We start from the raw sequence: 17707 nt of genomic DNA, 5'->3' as shown, positions 1-17707 counted from the left end.
TTTCACTTTGATATTTGAATATTGAAGTATATTAGTGCTTTTAAATTGTACTAATTTGCTCTTTGTGAGAGTGTTATTGTACGCAGAGATTATTTCTTGTATTCTTGCAGTGTATTGATGATTCCAGGTTGTTGGATAGTTGGACCAAGCGTGGGGTATCACTTGGAGAGAGATCTCTACCTTTAAAGAGGGAATTGTAACGGTTTGCTCCGCCTGAAAAGCAGAATACTAGTGGAATCCTTGGGTGGTATTGGCCCAAGGTGAGGACGTACGCTGGGGATAAGCCGAACCTCGTAAAAATCTTGGTGTCTCTTTTTCCCTACTCTTTATTGTGCTGTGTGTATGCAAAGTGCAGGTAGCTGAGAACAAAAACCAAGATTAAAAGAATACTCTTAATATAAAAAAATACGTTTTGATTAAACTTTTGCGGAAACCCAAAAGGGAATACGTTGTTTAATCGTTTGAAGAAATCTTAGTTAAGAGAGTGCAAACTATTTCATTCAATACAGGGCTTACAAATATTCATAGGGCTACAAACAAGCAAATATCTTGAGTTCTTGCAAAAACTGAAATTACCAAAGAGCTGCATACTACATCTTGGTTTGGTATTTTGCTCATCGATTATTTTAGTTTTTGTTGGTTGTTGGATTGCTTAAGTTTTGTTTACTTGTGTTGTGATTGATTTGTGAGTTGATTTAAAAAACTTTGCTGTGTGTTTGATAAATTAACAAGAAGTTAGAATTTTTATAAAAAAAACTAAAATTTTAATAACCCAATTCACCCCCTCTTGGGCTAACTCTTTCACTTCCACTCATCATCTAAGGGAGGTCTATAGACTGAGAAAAGTTTTGTAAGGTCTTAAACAAGCTCCCAGGGCTTGGTTTGAGAAGTTCTCTAAAGTGTTTTGTTCTTTTGGCTTCCATTCAAGTGATCATGATTTTGCCTTTTTTACTCGTTTTACATCTGTTGGGCGTATTATTCTTTTTCTTAATATAGTTGATATGATTTTAACAGGAGATGATATAGATGAGATTGTAAAGTTGAAATCAGAGTTGCACCACCACTTTGAAATGAAAGATTTGGGACCCCTGAGATACTTTCTTGGCATTGAGGTAGCCTATTCTTCTAAAGGTTATCTCCTCCCTCAGTCTAAATATACAACAGATGTTATTCAAAAAGTTTGTCTTACTAATACTCGAATTGTAGAAACTCCTATTGAATTCAATGTTCATTATACCTCTTTTGATGGGATTCCATTAGCGGATCCAACTATATACTATACTATTGTTGGCAGTTTAATTTATCTTTCCATAAGTCGGCTTGATATTATATATGCGGTTCATATTACGAGTTAGTTTGTCTCATCTCCCACAACGATCTATTAAGCTACTGTTCTCTGTATCTAATGTTATGTCAGAAGGACATTGTAGCAGAGTATATTACTCCCTTTACATCTACTTTAGAATTTCGTGCTTATTCTTATACTGATTGGGCTGGAGATCCTACAGACCGTAAGTCCATGACTGGCTTCTGTATTTTTCTTTGCGACTCTCTCATTTCTTGGAAAAGAAAGAAGAAATATGTAGTTTCTCGTTCTTCTACTGAGGTCGAGTATTGTGCCATGACTTCAACTATTGCTGAAATAGTTTGGTTGCATTGGTTACTTGCTGACATGAGTGTCTTACTTGTTGAACTCACTCCTATGTATTGTGACAACACTAGTGCTATTTAGATTGGTCATAAACTCTGTCTTTCATGAACGCACTGAGCATATTAAAATTGATTGTCATCTTACACGTCATCATCTTCGCCTTGGTACCATCTCTCTCCTATTCATTTCATCTACCATGCAGTTGTCTGACTTCTTCACAAAGTCTCACACTATTAGTCGTTCCTAGTTTCTACTCAACAAACTCTCAATGCTTCTCAGTGTGCCATCGTGATTTTGAGGGGGAATGTTATATATATTTAAGTAAGGGCACTTTAGTTTTTGTATCATTATTAGGTTTAGGTTTATTAATTAGGTCTAATTGTATTCAATGATGTAATTTTTGGCTTGCTTGGGTACAACAAGTCTCTCTTTGCAATTAAATCTCTCTTTTTATCTTTCTCTCTCACTTTTTGCTTTGGATTATAAATGTTTTCAATTGTAAGCATGAAATATGGATGTTCAAAATTTTAAATTTAAAGATTAATGATAGAGTGGAATTAAAATTATTTTAAAAATTCAAAAGAATGAAAAGATAAAATTTTAATTGGTGATAATTTGAGGCTATTGGTGTAATTTAATAAAAATTAAAACATAATCCATCTTTTTTATTTTGTCCAAAAACGTTTCCCACACGAAATTTATTTCTCCGAAGTTCGTATGGTGGGATGGGATGGTGACACGTACGCTGGCGAGCGACTTCTCTATGCACACCGTAGACGGGATAGACCCGAGATTACATAAAAATCAGCAGCACAAAAATAATTAAATAAGCAAATTAATTAATGCAAGCAGCAGCCAGAAAATTGAAAATTTGGAAATTCTGGTTGCGGAGTTACGACGATGATGACTCTGGTTTTGGGGGATATAAACACATTGTGGACGCACAAAACAGGGGAATGGTGCTTCTGCGTGAAACCGCAAAGCCAATACCACCACCAAAACCACAATCTCAGCCTCAACCACTCCCCAGGAGACGCAAGAGAAGAAAATTTCTCATACCCTTTTGATTTCCCCCCCCCCCCCTTCCCCCCCTCCCTCTTCTTCTTCTTCTTCTTCTTCTTCTTCTTCTTCCTTTTGATTTTCTTATTTGAGAAGCGAACTTGAGTTTGGAATTTCCCGCGACAAGTGAATGATGCGGAGGTGAAAGTTCAATGGGTAGTCGCTGAACATGACATTTCTTGCAGATTCGGTGATCGCGAGCTCATTTTCAAGTTGGGCATTCTTCCTCTCTGTTTTTTATTTGTTTGATTTCGCGTGTGTGCGTGTCTGTGTGTTGCGAGTTCGAAATGGGTGGTTACCTTTGTGCTTTTGAAAAACTTTGCTTGTTTTGGAGGATGGCGGAAAGTTTGGTTTAGGGGGCGTGGGGATTGGGTTGAATGTGTGCCGTACAAGCATCCCTTTCGTTCTTGATTGTGTAATCGAATCGGGTCGGAACTTATTCCTTGTTTTCTTTTTGTTTGTTCTTGATCAATGCTTTGGAAAACATAACTTTGTTTTGGGAAGTTCTATTCTGATCGAGGGTTGTTTGGAGTGTGGTGTGGAGGTTAGGTAGTGCACTTGCTGTTTGTTTACTTTTCCTATTAACAACGCATGGATCTGTTTTAGATTCATTCATACATCAAAGGGCTAAGGTCAGAAGAATCATTTTTTTCCCCACTATTTCTCGGTGTATGTTCTCAATTGATGGTAGGCGGTGTATGTTATCAATTGATGGTAGGCTTGCCTTTTTTATTTTTTAATTTTTTATAAAATTTCCTTGTTCCTGTGGAGTTATTTATTATTTTTTAAAATAGTACAAATGGGAATATGAGAGGCAACTTGTAGCATTATTTGTTGATTTATGCTGATTGGTTTTGGGATTAGTGGTTGTGTGCACGTTGTGAGTTGGAGTTCAAAGGATTGAGTCACAAGTTATTTCAATTGGAAGGAAAAAAATGTGAAAATCATTAGTTTTCACTGATGCGTTCTTTCATATATTTATCATATCAAGCTCAATATTTTTTTTTTTTTGTGGAATTTTATTTCAGATACATCCGTTGATTCATTTGACAACCATGAATTTTTCATGCTTTGTTGCCTGCTGGTTCGGAGGCCAGAAAATTTGCACTAGCCACTACTTTTGGATTATTATGATGTGCTTGGGTGTTTCTCAGCAGGCTTCCGAGGGAATGGTGATTGAAATGTGGATGCCTTTGGTAGATACATAGTATTAGCTTCTCTATTGGATTAAGAATGCCAGTTTTGAGAAGAATGCTTATTCAAATCGTTGCTGAAATTTGGAAGCTTGTTTCATTTCTTACTCTTGTATAGTGTGACATTGATACAATTGAGTCTTGCATCTTGAATTCCCTCTGTTCATTCTTTCGACAAAACTGAGCAGACGGTATAGGACTGTAGGAAGTTGGGCAGAAAAAGAGAACACCCATTTTAGATATTTTCAAGAGCAAGAGACTAGCGTTGGACAGAGAAAAAAAAAAAAAAGGAAAAGGAAAACCCATTGTACACCTTTTGAAGAGCAAGACACTAATTTCTTTGACCTTAGCAATGGGCTTGCCACAGGTTTCCTCCAGTGAAAGTGTGGAGGACGTTGTGGCACCATTAAGTTCGTTTCTGCAAAGTCCACCACACATTACTGGTGTGAGCACCTGTGATTTGGATGGCTTGTCTGAAGTCAATATGGGCCAGGAGTGTGGGGATTCCCAATGCTCTTCATCTTCTTTGGAAGATTGCCAGATGAAATTCTCCTTGGAGCTCTCAAATTTTTCTGATGATTTGTTCAAAGTGAAAGGGTCTTTGGATGCTACATCCAATGTTCATGGCTTGAAGATTACACCTGCGGATAAAGGCAGTTTGTTCACCCCTAAAACTGGACGCAATATTCAGAGTCCTGTTTCTAGGATTGTAGGTTTTGACTCTGTTCAATCAGATTCTTTCTTTAGTGAATTGTGGGGAGCTCCAGCTGGTGATGTTGATTCTTCTGCTATGGTTGCTGGTACGGTTAATGAAACTGAGTGTGGTGGGTTGATAGTGAGGAAGCGCTTGTTGTCCCCTTTAAGTGGTATGTTTTTCCATGATCAGTTCAATGGTGACCACTTGGACATTGGCTGCAGCAATTATCGGATAAATTCCCCTGCTGCAAATAATAATATCGGTGCATCTGTGGCACAAGATCATAAGAAAGCAAATATTGGAAGTAAAACAAACACACCAGTCTGGTCCATATCAAATAGCCCAGAACAGAAGAATGTTTTGAATGACAGTTGTAGAGCAGCGTCCATCTTTTTTTCTGATGGCCCTTTGTTAGACAAGAAGGAACTAATACCCTGTAACACTAGCTTATCTTCATTGGGAGTTGATAACTGCATAGAATCAAGTGAGGTAAGATCTCAAACAAGGGTGATATGGATAACTCCCAAAAAGGTGACGTCACCTCCCCTTTCTTTATCTCCTCTTGGTCCAAAGCTTTCAGAGAGAATGCCAGCTTCTGGAGGATGCAGGAATACCAGGAAAGAGATAGAGGATGATTGTATGCCCTTGGAGAATATAGAACCGCCATGTAATGGAACTGTCTCGAATTTAATGTTTGTATCTGAAGAAGAGGACTGTATGATGGGGAGCAAATCGTTTGAACATACTTTTCTTTTGCATAAAAAGTTACATTCATCCTCTATAGATGGAACTGCTGGCATTAGTTTGCCTTCAGGTCGAAATTCAGCCCTCACATCCCAATGCAGAAGGTTTAGAAGTGTGAGTGGGCTTCCTGTCAGGTCATTGGTTGGATCATTTGAAGAGTCCTTATTGTCTGGACGGTTCTCATCTGGAAAAGTCAGCCAGGTTAGTGCTTTTGTAATGTTTTTCAAGTTTGTTGTGCGTGATCCATTATCTATATGTTAAAATTACTTTTAATTTACATTCGATGTCCTTATTAACTGCCTATTTTTATCATATTTTGTGCAGCGAATTGATGGTTTTCTAGCTGTATTAAGCATTACTGGAGGGAACCTCTCTCCACAATCACAGAAACTCCCATTTGCAGTAACCAGCATCAATGGGGATAGTTACTTACTGTACTATGCTTCTGTAGATCTTGCAGGAAATTTGTCATCAAACAGATGCAATGGCCAGAAAGTGAAAAGAGGTCTTAGCAATGACGATTCACACACAGTCAAAAGCCGCTTGCGTATACCTATGAAAGGGCGCATACAACTGGTACTTTATTTTCACATGCATCTCTCTCGAACCACAACCCCCCCCCCCCCCCCCCCCCCAAAAAATATATATATATAATAAAATAAGAACAAAAAAAATCTCCCAATGGATCAGTTACTTCTTTGGGCTTGTCCATGGATTGTTTTGAGCATCTGTTGCTTGAACACATTGAATTTGAATGAATCTATTCAGCTTGTTTGTTTCCACCCGTGTTTAATCAAACAGATGTATCTTATTATGTGAGCAAGAAGCTTTTTGTTCTGTACTCACTAATTTAACCATCACATGTAGTGCCAAATTCTGATGACAGAACCACAAATAAATATTTGGGAGTATTATTTTTAGAATAGAGTGCTCAACCATTTAGAATAGGTGGTAGTTTTTTTTCCCCATACAGTAAGAATTATTTTAGGAAAAAGTTCTTTCAGTAATGAAAGGTTTTGGTTAATTTTTTAAGGCTGCTAGCCAACTCAAACAATTATTGACTTTGTGCTCAGAAACTTTATTTTGTTGAATTATATGGGCTCATATAGTCTGAGGTATGATTCCTTGAGTAACAATAGTGCCTAATTGTTCACTGTGTGCATGTTCAAATATATCATATCTGGGGTTTACGTTGGCGTCATGTACTAGATGAGGGTTGTGAAAATGGTTCATGCCATCAGTAAAGATAGAGCAATATACACTGATCTCGGGTTTTGGTAAGAATATGTGGACCTCCCCTACTGTTCTGAAAATTGATGCTGTCCTCCCCTAATATATAGAATGAAAGTTGTGCATTTTTAGTGGACACCAAATAATGGTTCGATATATTTGTCATAACAAAATTTAACCCCTAATTGGTTAAGTGGAGAAACCTTAATGCTCATCAAAACTTGGATATCGTTCTTGGATGAGTTTGATTAGAACATTTGTATCAGCCAACGCGAAGGTGCTGTGTCAGAAAATGCACGTCTAAAGAAGAAGAAGATGGTTTCCTATAGGGATGATAAGCTTACTTAGAAGTATTGAAGTTGAGAGGGGATCTTTTGAAAATATTTCCCATTGAATAATTGCTCTGCTAGAATGTGAAAATCTAATCATTGTAGCTTAGAATATGGTTACAGAAGAATTAAAAGTTAGAACTGGCTCCTGTTTTGATCAACTTAAGGGTGAGTTCACTGAGAAATACTCAAGTGTAACCCTAATTTTACACTGGCATATAACAGTTGTTATTTTCACTATTGTTGGAGAAAAACGATCCATGACACCAATCCCAAATAGTTGGGAGAAGGGCTCTGTTGATGTTGTGCTTCAGTGTTATTGCGAAAATATTGTGTAGTATCCTTGGTTTATGTGGTTGAACTAGGTGGAATTGCTAGCAAGTAGCATTTTTGTTTCGCATAACATTGGTTTAGTTGATTATTTTTCTTTCAATCAAATGCTCAAATACAGTCTTGCCTATTCGACAGACTTTTGTATTAGATTACTGATCCTAGGCACTCCATTTTACTAATTTTTTTAACAGTTTTTTTTTTTTTGCTGTTGTATGGCAACTACTCATTTCATATTACACTTATTTGCCAGACGGCTCAGATCTTGCCCGTTATATTATCTATATTATGACCTGGCTCTTATTGGAGGCAGTTGCATCCTTTTTCTTGTCTCTCTCATGCTCACTCTCTTAAAAAGCCTAGTTCTGACATTTCCTATTGGGAACAAATTGGAATTTGTTTTCGACTTGGAGTTCTTCCATCATGATCCTGAGTATTGCGGATTAGTACTTTTGAATTAAGTTCTTAACTTCCCATGGTAAATTTCTTTCTAGGAACCATAATATTGACTGATTGTGTGTTTCTTTTCTTTTAAGTTAATGGGGATACTTTATTTGAACTATGATGTGCACAATTCCTTATATTAACAAGCTTAGTTGCTTTCCATTCCACAGGTTTTAAGCAACCCAGAAAAGACACCTCTTCACACCTTCTTTTGCGATTATGATTTGACTGACATGCCAGCTGGCACGAAGGTAAGTTGGAATGATGATTGAAACACCATACTTCAATGATTCTACCAATTTTCATTTTTTCCCTCAAATTTTAGAAATTTACGCATTTAGTATCACAGAAGATTCCACATGGAAGATCAAATCTTTGTGCACATGGAATATCAAATCTTCGTGCTTAAGAATAATATTACTGACCTTCTTTGAGGATATGATGCTACTTTACTTTTAGCTTGCTGGAATTATGCCGTGAGAGGTACATAAAGCAATGGCTATGATGAGATCAAACATCATCTTATGGATTGAAATGCAATCAAGACACAGACTAAGCACAGCTAATATGACCATAGTCACCAAGGTCTTAGGCTAGATTTGTAGGGGTGAAGAATTTAACACATAACCTTTGGAGATTAGAATTAATGAAAAATTTAGGAAGCTGGATGAGATAGCCCTTACTTCATGCAAAAAGTGAGGTGAAAATGCCATTGAAAGTAATACTAAGTTTTGAGACCATCATTTTTGTACGTTTGAGTCAAGATTTTCCTTTGTCTACTTCGACGGAAAAGTAAAATTGAAGGCCTTTACATGGCCATGTCGTGTGTCCAATATTTTACTTTATTGTCGCCAAGGCAAATTGGGAAGAGATAAAACAGGAAAATTAAATGGGAGGAAATATAGCCATCTCTCTCTCTCTCTCTCTCTCTCTCTCTCTCTCATGCCCAAAAAGGGTAGGTGTGGACAACTAGTTCTTGGAAATCGCCCTTAGGCATTACTCGAGGAACCAATGCTAGTGCAGGTGTAAAGGAGAGCCTGTACAGAATTAAAGCGCTTTACCTTAGGTGCCTGCTGAAGAAGCTGCTGGTGCTTTTTGGGTTGTGTTATGGCGTAACACTAGTGGTCTAGCCCCATTGACGGCATTGTGCTATTTACCTGAAAACTTGAGATTAAGTGTCATGACCCAAGTCCAGTCCTGCAAGTGCCCAATGATCTGAATTCACGAGCACCTATCCTCCAAACCACTTGGGCAGAAGTCCTCATTCTTTTAACCATGAATTCACCACCCTTGGTGGCAACTTTTGCTTAATGATTTGAAAATATGAGTGTTAACCATGTTAATTAACTATTGACGTCTGTAGTTTATTTATTTCCAAAAAAATCCTTACCGTTATACTCATACAATATATATATATATATGTACATATATATATTTTTATTACTTTTTTTTTTTTTGCAGTACATCACAGAATATATTTATGTATGGTAAATTTTGGAGCTGGAATTAGTGAGTGATTCTTTTTCTTTTCTTTTTTTCCCCACCCTTTCTTTGGGCATCACGCCATTCAAATTAAGTAGACCTTCTTACGCCAGAAGGTCACTTTAGCGTCTCCTTGTTCAACTTCTACACAGGTGAAACAAGATTATAGAGACATTGATTTGAAACTCGAAGACAAGGTGACTCCCTGTTCGGAGAACAGTCATCCTTTAAAGTTTCGTGGGAAATTCCCAAATCCCCATGGAGTTGACATGGAGTATAAAATGACAACTTTTGATCAAAGTGGCAGTTTTAAAGGAAGTGAAGCTTCTCATCTTACAGGTTCAACAGATACAGGTCTATTGAACCACTCCAATCCTGACAGAGATATGGAAAAAGGAAGACTACCTTGCTTTATTCTTGAGAATGGTTGTACTAGTGAATGCCAGGGGACTGGTGGGGAGGACTGCTGCTGGGTTGATGGTTGCCATGGAACTGATAACAATCCTGTCCATGGCTGTACAAAGGTCAACGAGCATGCTTCTGGCACTGGTGCTTTGCGTTATGCTCTTCATCTCCGTTTTCTATGTCCTTTCCCTAAGAAATGTTCCAGGTCAGTCCATGGATGCAAATCTGATCCGGTACCCGTACCACAAAGAACTGGTCCTGATAGTGAAGGGGTGAGGAGATTTTATTTGTACAATGATTTGAGGGTCGTATTTCCCCAACGTCATTCAGATTCTGATGAGGGCAAGGTACGTGGTTTCAATTTCTCGGATATAATTTCAGATTGCTTTTGGCGTTTTCAAGGGATAGACCAGGACAATGTGTCATTTCATATTTTAAAGATACCATGTTTAGAGTGTGTCAAAGTAAGCCCCATCAGAAAGATAATATGTGATTCATACAAAAAAAAAAATTGCGTTTTCTCTGTTTGGAACTTGGAGAATATGAAAGAAAAGAAAAGAAAAGATGAAGGAATTCTCTTTTGGTAGTGAGAAAAATGAGAAAGTAAACAATACACAAAGCAAATCAAAGAACATGACTTCTATATTTTGCATGCCATTATCCTTTTATTTGAATAAATTGTTCTTAACATATTTGAGATAGAAAAAACATAAATGAGTTTTCTCATTTCCTTTTCTTTAATCCAAACAGGATCAAATGTTTTTTTTTTTGTTTTTTGGGTCACTTGAGTGAAAAAATACACCGAAATCTCCTTTGAATGGCTAGCTTGTTAATTAGTCTGATGAGGATTGTTCATATTTGGTGACAGTTGAACGTGGAATACCATTTCCCAGCAGATCCTAAATATTTTGACATCAGCCAATGAATTGCTTAGTTCATCTCCTCAACAGTATACTTCTTTCCTGCTTGTGTATATATATATATATATATATGATACATAGTTGATGGCATTTCATCTTGAAATGGCACACTGACACAGCTTCCATCTGTATAAAGAACTTGCTGATGAATAATTAACATGATGGGTTTAAACATTCTTTTATGCTTTCCTACTTGCTGATGAAAGAATTACAGCATTTGCTATTTCATGTTTTGTGGTGTTGGCATTTTCCAATCTCAGCTTGTGCAGATTGATAATAGAAGTGATCTAGCGGTGAGAAAATTTCCAAAAATGCAAAATGGAAAGAGAAGGAAATCTTTGGTTAGGGATTTCATAGTCTATTGAAGAGAAGCAATGTGTGTTGTGTGTGTGTGTGTGTGTGAGAGAGAGAGAGAGAGAGAGAGAGGTGAGAGTTGATTCTCATTTACAAGAATGTTTCTCATTTTCTGAGTTTGTTTTTGAGAGCACGGTAACATTTTCATCCACGAAAAAATCCTATAGCTAACCTTCTGATTGTTCTTCAATCAATATTAGATGCTCCCACAGGATATTCCTGCCTTTGAATATATTGCTTTATGTCATAGAGCCAAAGCTTTCCATCACCCTCATACTCAATTTCCATCCCAGATTTCACTTTGAACATTGCAGCTAGTGTCGCCAAAGCATAAAGAATCTGGTTATTCTATCTCGGCTTGAGCCTTTCAGATTTGAATTTGTATCAATTTAAATGAAACTCAATACAAACTTTTATTTTATATTTTATTTAAATTCACATAAATTTAAATTTAAATTTTTATTTTTTTTTTGGATTACGCACTGGGTATCCACGTGTCCGTTTTACGATCCACGTGACTAATCCTGCGCCCTTTGAAGTTAATCCCACAACTCTAAAGGGAGGATAAATTCAGGAGTTCAGGGGCGGGAATGAGCTCAGGAATGTTTGAACACCTAACCTCATGAGAGGCATTTTCGCTGCCCACACTATCACCTGAACCATGTCCTGGGGGTAAATTTAAATTTAAACTGGCAAACATGGGTGAGGGTGTTTATCCTTCTTGGGCATAAACTCTTTTTTGACCTTGCATTTCTCCTCGGTCACATTTTCTTGTCGCCTCCGGTGAATCAAATGAGAGTAGTGAAAGGAAATCTATTTCTTTTTTCTTCTTTGCTTCAAATGTTAGGTTACATTTGGTCGGGAATAGAAATATAATAGTTATTATAGAAGAATTTCGTAGTTATAAAATAAAGAATGTTAATGTTATTGGGGTTGCAAATGAATCGAGTCAAGTTTGTTTTTCTCATGCTTTGCCAATTAAATTTTTAATCGAGCTTGAGCTTGAGTCGAGCTCAAAATAAATTTAATATATTAGCTCAAGCTTGTTTATTATGTAAATAAACGAGTTCACGTGCACTTATAGGGTCGAGCTATTGAGATGTTTACTAAAAATTTAATTTTGTAGAACCTTTTATTTTAAGAGATAGGAGGTTTTGTTTGACCAAAAAGTGAAAAGGGGCTCTTATTAAGTTTTTTTTGTTTCACCAATCTTGTCTATTGGCGTTGAGGGTTAGCCTTATAACTAAATTAAAGTTATGGAGTTTGAGTTATATAATTTTACATACAAATGGTCTCTTTCTTTTTAAGCACAGTATAGTCTATCAAACCTAATTTGATTGTATTAAACTAGTTTATAAATAATTCTAATTTAAGCCTATTAAACAAGTTCAAATTGAGCCTAAATCGAGCTGCTCGTGAGGTAAAACCAATCGAATCCGTTCATGTTTAAGTTTGGTTAGCTTATTGAACAAACTGTAAAATTGGGATTGGGAATTGTTAGTTTACATAATGAACAAGTTTAAAAAGCTCTGTTCGAGTGGAGCTTTCAAGCTACTCATGAGTGATTTGTTCATTTGAAGTCCTAATTATTATAAAATATGATTTCTTATACTTGTATAAACTTGATCATTGGGTATGCATCATACCTGATCATTCAAATTTGGGTAGAATTGATCAGGATCATTAGTATCTTTGGTGTAAGTATCTGTGCTGGTTATTAATAAAAAATCACTACACGTTTGGGAAAAGCACTTGCCATTCGTTGGTTATTAGGGGCATCTCGAAAGGATTCCCCGAGATGAGACGAACTGTTGATTCTCCGGTAAATGTCAACAAAAAGAGGTGAAAGTCTGATCTATCAATGGCCAATCAGGAATAAATATAGGTGCTCCGGCAGGTAGATTTCCCCACTAAGCTGATACTTATCTATGTAGTGAAAGTTCGAGGTTGAGCTGCCTACCTGAGTTCTTTGCGTTGGGCTCGCTCGGTTCGTTTGTTCATTGGAGGAAAGTGTTTTTAAGCCTTTTTTCTATTAATGTGCTGAAGCATGCAAAGAAAGCAACAAGCATGAAAAATCCTATATATTTTATTAGTAAAGCAGTTTTTTCTTTTGCAGTACCTCGACGTGACATGAATGTGAAAGGGGTTCAAGAATCCCTTTTTTAATTAGGGCTAAAATCACTTATGTTGGCTTTTTGACCTCATATTGTAGGAGCTAGGTAAAGCAAAACATCGTTTCCGGCAATGCGAACCTTCCTGGCTCGTATAATTCCATCGTATGGATCTTCGATTGGGAAACCGTATCCAAGCTCCATGGCCAATAATATGAAAATTTTTATGAATCCATAATAAAGAATAAAAGGAGAATAATTATTTTGAAATTTTTTCATGAGAATGTTTATTGTTTTCCATTAAGTATTGATGGAATAACAAAGAATGGGTATGGAATAATTGTTATTTCATTTTATTTGTAGGAATAATTATTCTGCAAATATTACCTGTATTTGGGAGTATGAATTTTAAACTTTAGATTTTAGATTTATATATATTTGGATAAAAGATAATATTAAATTATACTTTCTTTTTTTTTATTTATAAAAATTTCATATATTCAAATTTAAAGTTTGAAATTCATGTTCTCAAACATAAAAAATTTAGGGTTTTGGGATTTAGATTTCTTTGGATTTTAAAGAAAATATAATTTTGTATTATATTTTGTATAAATCTACACAAAATTTGGGTTAATGTGCCTTATATGAACCTAAAAGAGCAAAGGAACCTGTTCGGTTTTCGGCCCCTATACTAGCAAGCTCGACAACTAATGCAAGACTTTAATTTTGTTAACAACATAAGAAATTATACAGAGAACATGTCATTTAATTCTATGCGAAGAACACAAAATTATACGCGTCTTACATGTCCTAAGATATGTTCAAAATATGCCGATCAATTTATTTTATTTTCAAACATGTTTGTGAAACATCGTGATATAGTAAGGATAGTTCAAAAAATAACTTGTGATAAAATACTAAAATTATGTTTGATTTGCAGAATGCTTATTTCTAAGAATAGATTAGTTTTAATTATATGTTAGTTACAGTTGGTTATATAAGAAATTATAGTGTTACTATAAAGTAAATAATTAGTTACAATTAGTTATATAAGAAATTATAGTGTTACTATAAAGCAAATAATAATGTTAAAAATTTTATGAATCTATAATAATGAATAGATAAGAAATAACTATTTTTAAATTTCATTATGTGGATATTTGTTTATTTCTTATTGCTTGTTGAATGAAATTATTTCGAATATATAAAGAATAACCAATCCCTTAATTCCCAAAATTTAAATTATATTCTCTCTTATTCCAATGAATAGCTATTTCGCCGAATCAAACGAATCGGAAGCTCTATTCACAACCCAAAAAGAAAAAGAAAATGAAAACGAAAATGTCATTTGACATTTATGTCCCTTCTCAACATATGTACCCTCTCTAAGATCTAATGAGTTTGGAGCAAGTGAACCAGTCATATTTTCAAATAAATATATGCCCTTACATTTATAAAAAATAATATTTTTAATAGTTAAATTCTAAAGTATTTTTGTGAAAATTAATAAGTTAAAAATACTGACTAAAATATTCTTTTACACTTTATAATTTAGAGAGATGATATCACCATTCCAAAAATCAATCTCGATAGTGTCTCAAGAAAATACTAGCTATTTCAAAAATTACACGATTTTGTGTGTCTATTTCTTAAATTCTAAATTCATGACAAATGGATCCTTTTCTATTCTCTTTATATGTCTTATATTAATAAATAAAAAATCCAGTTATCACATATTTAGGACACGCAGAAGAACAGTCTTTTGTATAATTTCTCGTACTTAGAGGTGACAAAACGGGACAAAACCTAACGAATGACCCATAACTCATCCGTTTAAATCGGGTTTGGATTTAGTAAAAGTTGGTCCATTTATAAACGGGCCAGGTTGAATTTGACTCGTTTAATAAACAAGTTATGTGAGTTTGGATTAGGTACCCGCCGGGTGACGTATTTAATTTTTATATATATATTAAATAAAATAAAATAAAAAATGGTTTTTTTTAAAAAAATGTCACTTTGTATGAAATATTTTTAAAAATTACAAATAAATAAATTATATTTTTAAATGAATTCTTAACGTCGTTTATGACCACTAGTTTAAATTTATATACTAGTTTAGTAAAAGGGTCAACCCAAACCGTTTTAACCCCTACTCATTTCCTATCGGCACAAACCCGATTACTAACCCATTTTGCCAACCCTACCCTTCTCAATTGTGTCAAATTAATTTTTCAAAAGATCAAAAAGTCAAGACTAACTTTTTATTAATTTCCCAAACAAAGTTACTCGCTAGCCATTGAGTTTCATCATTTCAGATCATGTGTCTACTCTCTCTCTCACTCTCACTCTCTCTCTCTCTCTCTCTCTCTCTCTCTCTCTCTCTCTCTCTATGTTCAACGCCTTTCAATCCATTTCCCAAATAAGGTAAAAGAAGCGCCTTCGTCAAAACCTCAAGTAAGGAATATCAGTCTCCCATTTTCACTCATTAAGCTATTCTATTCGTGTAGCCTGTGCAGCTCCGTCTGCCATGGCCGCCCGACGCGGACGATCCATCAAACTCATCGGTCATCATCTACGAAGTAATACACTTCTGCTCTCTGCGCCCCCTGACTCTACTCCTGCTGCTCTGCTCCAAACCCAATCTCCCTCTCTCTCTCTCTCTGAATAAAATTACTTAATCAATTAATTTCCAATCCATTTCCCATTTGAGCCAAAAGTAAACCCCTTCCTCACTCCCCCAAGCAAAGAATATCAGCCCTCCATTATCACTAATATATTCAGCTATTTTCATAGCTCACAGACACAGATATGGAGAGAGAGAAGGTGGTTTTCCTTTTTACTGCTTGTGCTCTGCTTTGGCCGCCTCTGCGCGAGCAGAGAAGTTTTCGTCGCACCACTCACCCACTCACAGTACCGCTGCTTGAACAAGAAGAAGAAAGGACAGTCCTCCCCACTCTCTCTGTTTTGTCGGAAACGGAAATTCTCTCTCTTCGCCTCTCTCTTAATTGACCATTCTACCCTTTCTGCCCCCAACTCTCCTGGCTTTCTACTTTGTCTTTTACTGAATATTTCTGACATTTCACCCAGAGGGGGAAGTTATCCCATTTCCAAATGCATTGCGCAATACCAAATTCTGTACCTCCCGCTTCCTACACGTGTCGCCAGCGCTGTGGCCCCCACACACCTTACATTCGTACGTGTTGCGATGCTATACCTCCACGCGTCAGATCCCCAATTTGAAAAAATAGTAATGCCGTTTGGATGATCAAGCCTTGGGGACAGATATGTCATTTCGCGCCGCAGCCAATCATATCCCTCCAAGTTGTCGCAGATAACAACAAAACCTTAAAACCGTTAAACCCTACTCCATCCCCATCCATCATCACCCATTTATACGAGCTTAAACCCACCCTTCCTCTCTCTCTCTCTCTCTCTCTCTCTCTTGGATCCATCGTTTGCTCTGTGACGGCAATGGGGGAATATTCCGGAGTCTACGAGTTCCTGAAGCACCCGTTGTCCGACGAAGACCACGCCGGAAGGCGCGCTCCGGTCAACCGCTCCTTCCAGTGCCTCTACTGTCCTCGGAAGTTCTGCACCTCGCAGGCGCTCGGCGGCCACCAGAACGCTCACAAGAGGGAGCGAGCCGCAGCACGGAGAACCCTCGCCGAACGCCTCGGCCGCTTCCACCACATCCCAGACCTCCCGTCTGCGGCGGAACACGGCGGCGGCGTCGGGGTTGTATCGCCGTTCCTGGAGAACTGGCTCGGCGAACCGCTACTTCAGACGGCGAACATCTCACCATCATCATCGGCTGTGGCGGTGGCGGTGACTCAGCCTCACCACCACCATGAATACGGATTCGGTGTTCATCACGGGATTGGAGTTTCCAGAGCTCGCGATGACCATGGCCATCTGGGTCTCTCGTCCACCGTCGCTGATGCAGCTGACCTCGTAAACCTTGACCTCACCCTCCGCCTTTGAATTCCAGCTTTAATTTTATTACTCCATTTTTTGTCCAATTTAATGTTCGACGTCGGTGGGTTCATTCTCATCTGAAGTGGTAGCACTGCGCAATGGCATGAAGAAGTGTGGAAATGGTGAGAATGACATTTTTTGTTTTTTTCGTTTTTCAAAAATGTGTGTGTATGTGTGTGTGTGTGTGTGTGAGAGAGAGAGAGAGAGAGAGATGGGGTTTAGTGGGGGTTTTAGGATAGAGTTAATCATGAGTAGTTAATTATGCGGGGAGTTTGGTTCATATATAAGTATGGCAAGTGGAAGCTTTTAGTTAAGTAGGTTCGGAGCGTTAGAGTTAGAAGAAAAAAAAAGTAGCAGCAGTTAAATTTATATATGTAGAACTTTCTCAATTAGCATTTAATTTAATTTCAGCTGGCGTTTAAAAATGGTATCTAATTATTTAAATGCTAACGTTATATATGCATGTCTGGAATTTCTGTGCATGAGCTCATTTTATCGTCACCCCTGTACTCTCTCTCTCTCTCTCTGACGTGCATGGGCACATGGCATGTATCATCCCGGCCGGTGGGAGGTCAGTGCGGGGGTCCGGCGAGTTCCTTCTCCGGATTTTGTGAAGCAAAGACCCAATAGCTAAAGCTGGCTCGATAGGTTACATATGTTGGATATATATATATATATATATATATATATATATATATATATATATATAGAATCTCTTGGTGCTTTTTATTTTTATTACTGATCTTGGCAGGTGAATGTCAGCCGTTAATTAGATGGGTGTGA

General features: G+C 37.0%; 2 protein-coding genes across 3 annotated transcripts; both read left to right on the top strand.

Moving 5' to 3' along the window:
• Window positions 1–2355: 2355 nt before the first annotated feature.
• On the top strand, window positions 2356–10658 carry LOC131167750 (uncharacterized). 2 transcript variants are annotated; one of them, XM_058126628.1, is made up of 6 exons: window positions 2356–2922; window positions 3739–5545; window positions 5669–5920; window positions 7848–7928; window positions 9258–9911; window positions 10433–10658. In XM_058126628.1, exons 2-6 carry the CDS (start codon window positions 4256–4258, stop codon window positions 10487–10489), a joined length of 2334 nt encoding a protein of 777 aa, XP_057982611.1. In that variant the 5' UTR covers window positions 2356–2922; window positions 3739–4255; the 3' UTR covers window positions 10490–10658. The 2 variants fall into 2 exon arrangements, with proteins under 2 accessions (XP_057982611.1, XP_057982610.1); XM_058126627.1 differs by having other exon boundaries at window positions 9258–10658.
• Window positions 10659–16420: 5762 nt separating this feature from the next.
• Window positions 16421–16930, top strand: LOC131167495 (uncharacterized). The gene has a single exon (XM_058126298.1). It carries the CDS (start codon window positions 16421–16423, stop codon window positions 16928–16930), a length of 510 nt encoding a protein of 169 aa, XP_057982281.1.
• The last annotated feature ends 777 nt before the right edge of the window (window positions 16931–17707 follow it).

Source organism: Malania oleifera, chromosome 11 (genome assembly GCF_029873635.1).
Source record: "Malania oleifera isolate guangnan ecotype guangnan chromosome 11, ASM2987363v1, whole genome shotgun sequence".
Taxonomy (NCBI): domain Eukaryota; kingdom Viridiplantae; phylum Streptophyta; class Magnoliopsida; order Santalales; family Ximeniaceae; genus Malania; species Malania oleifera.
This window is presented reverse-complemented; position numbering and strand designations above follow the sequence as displayed.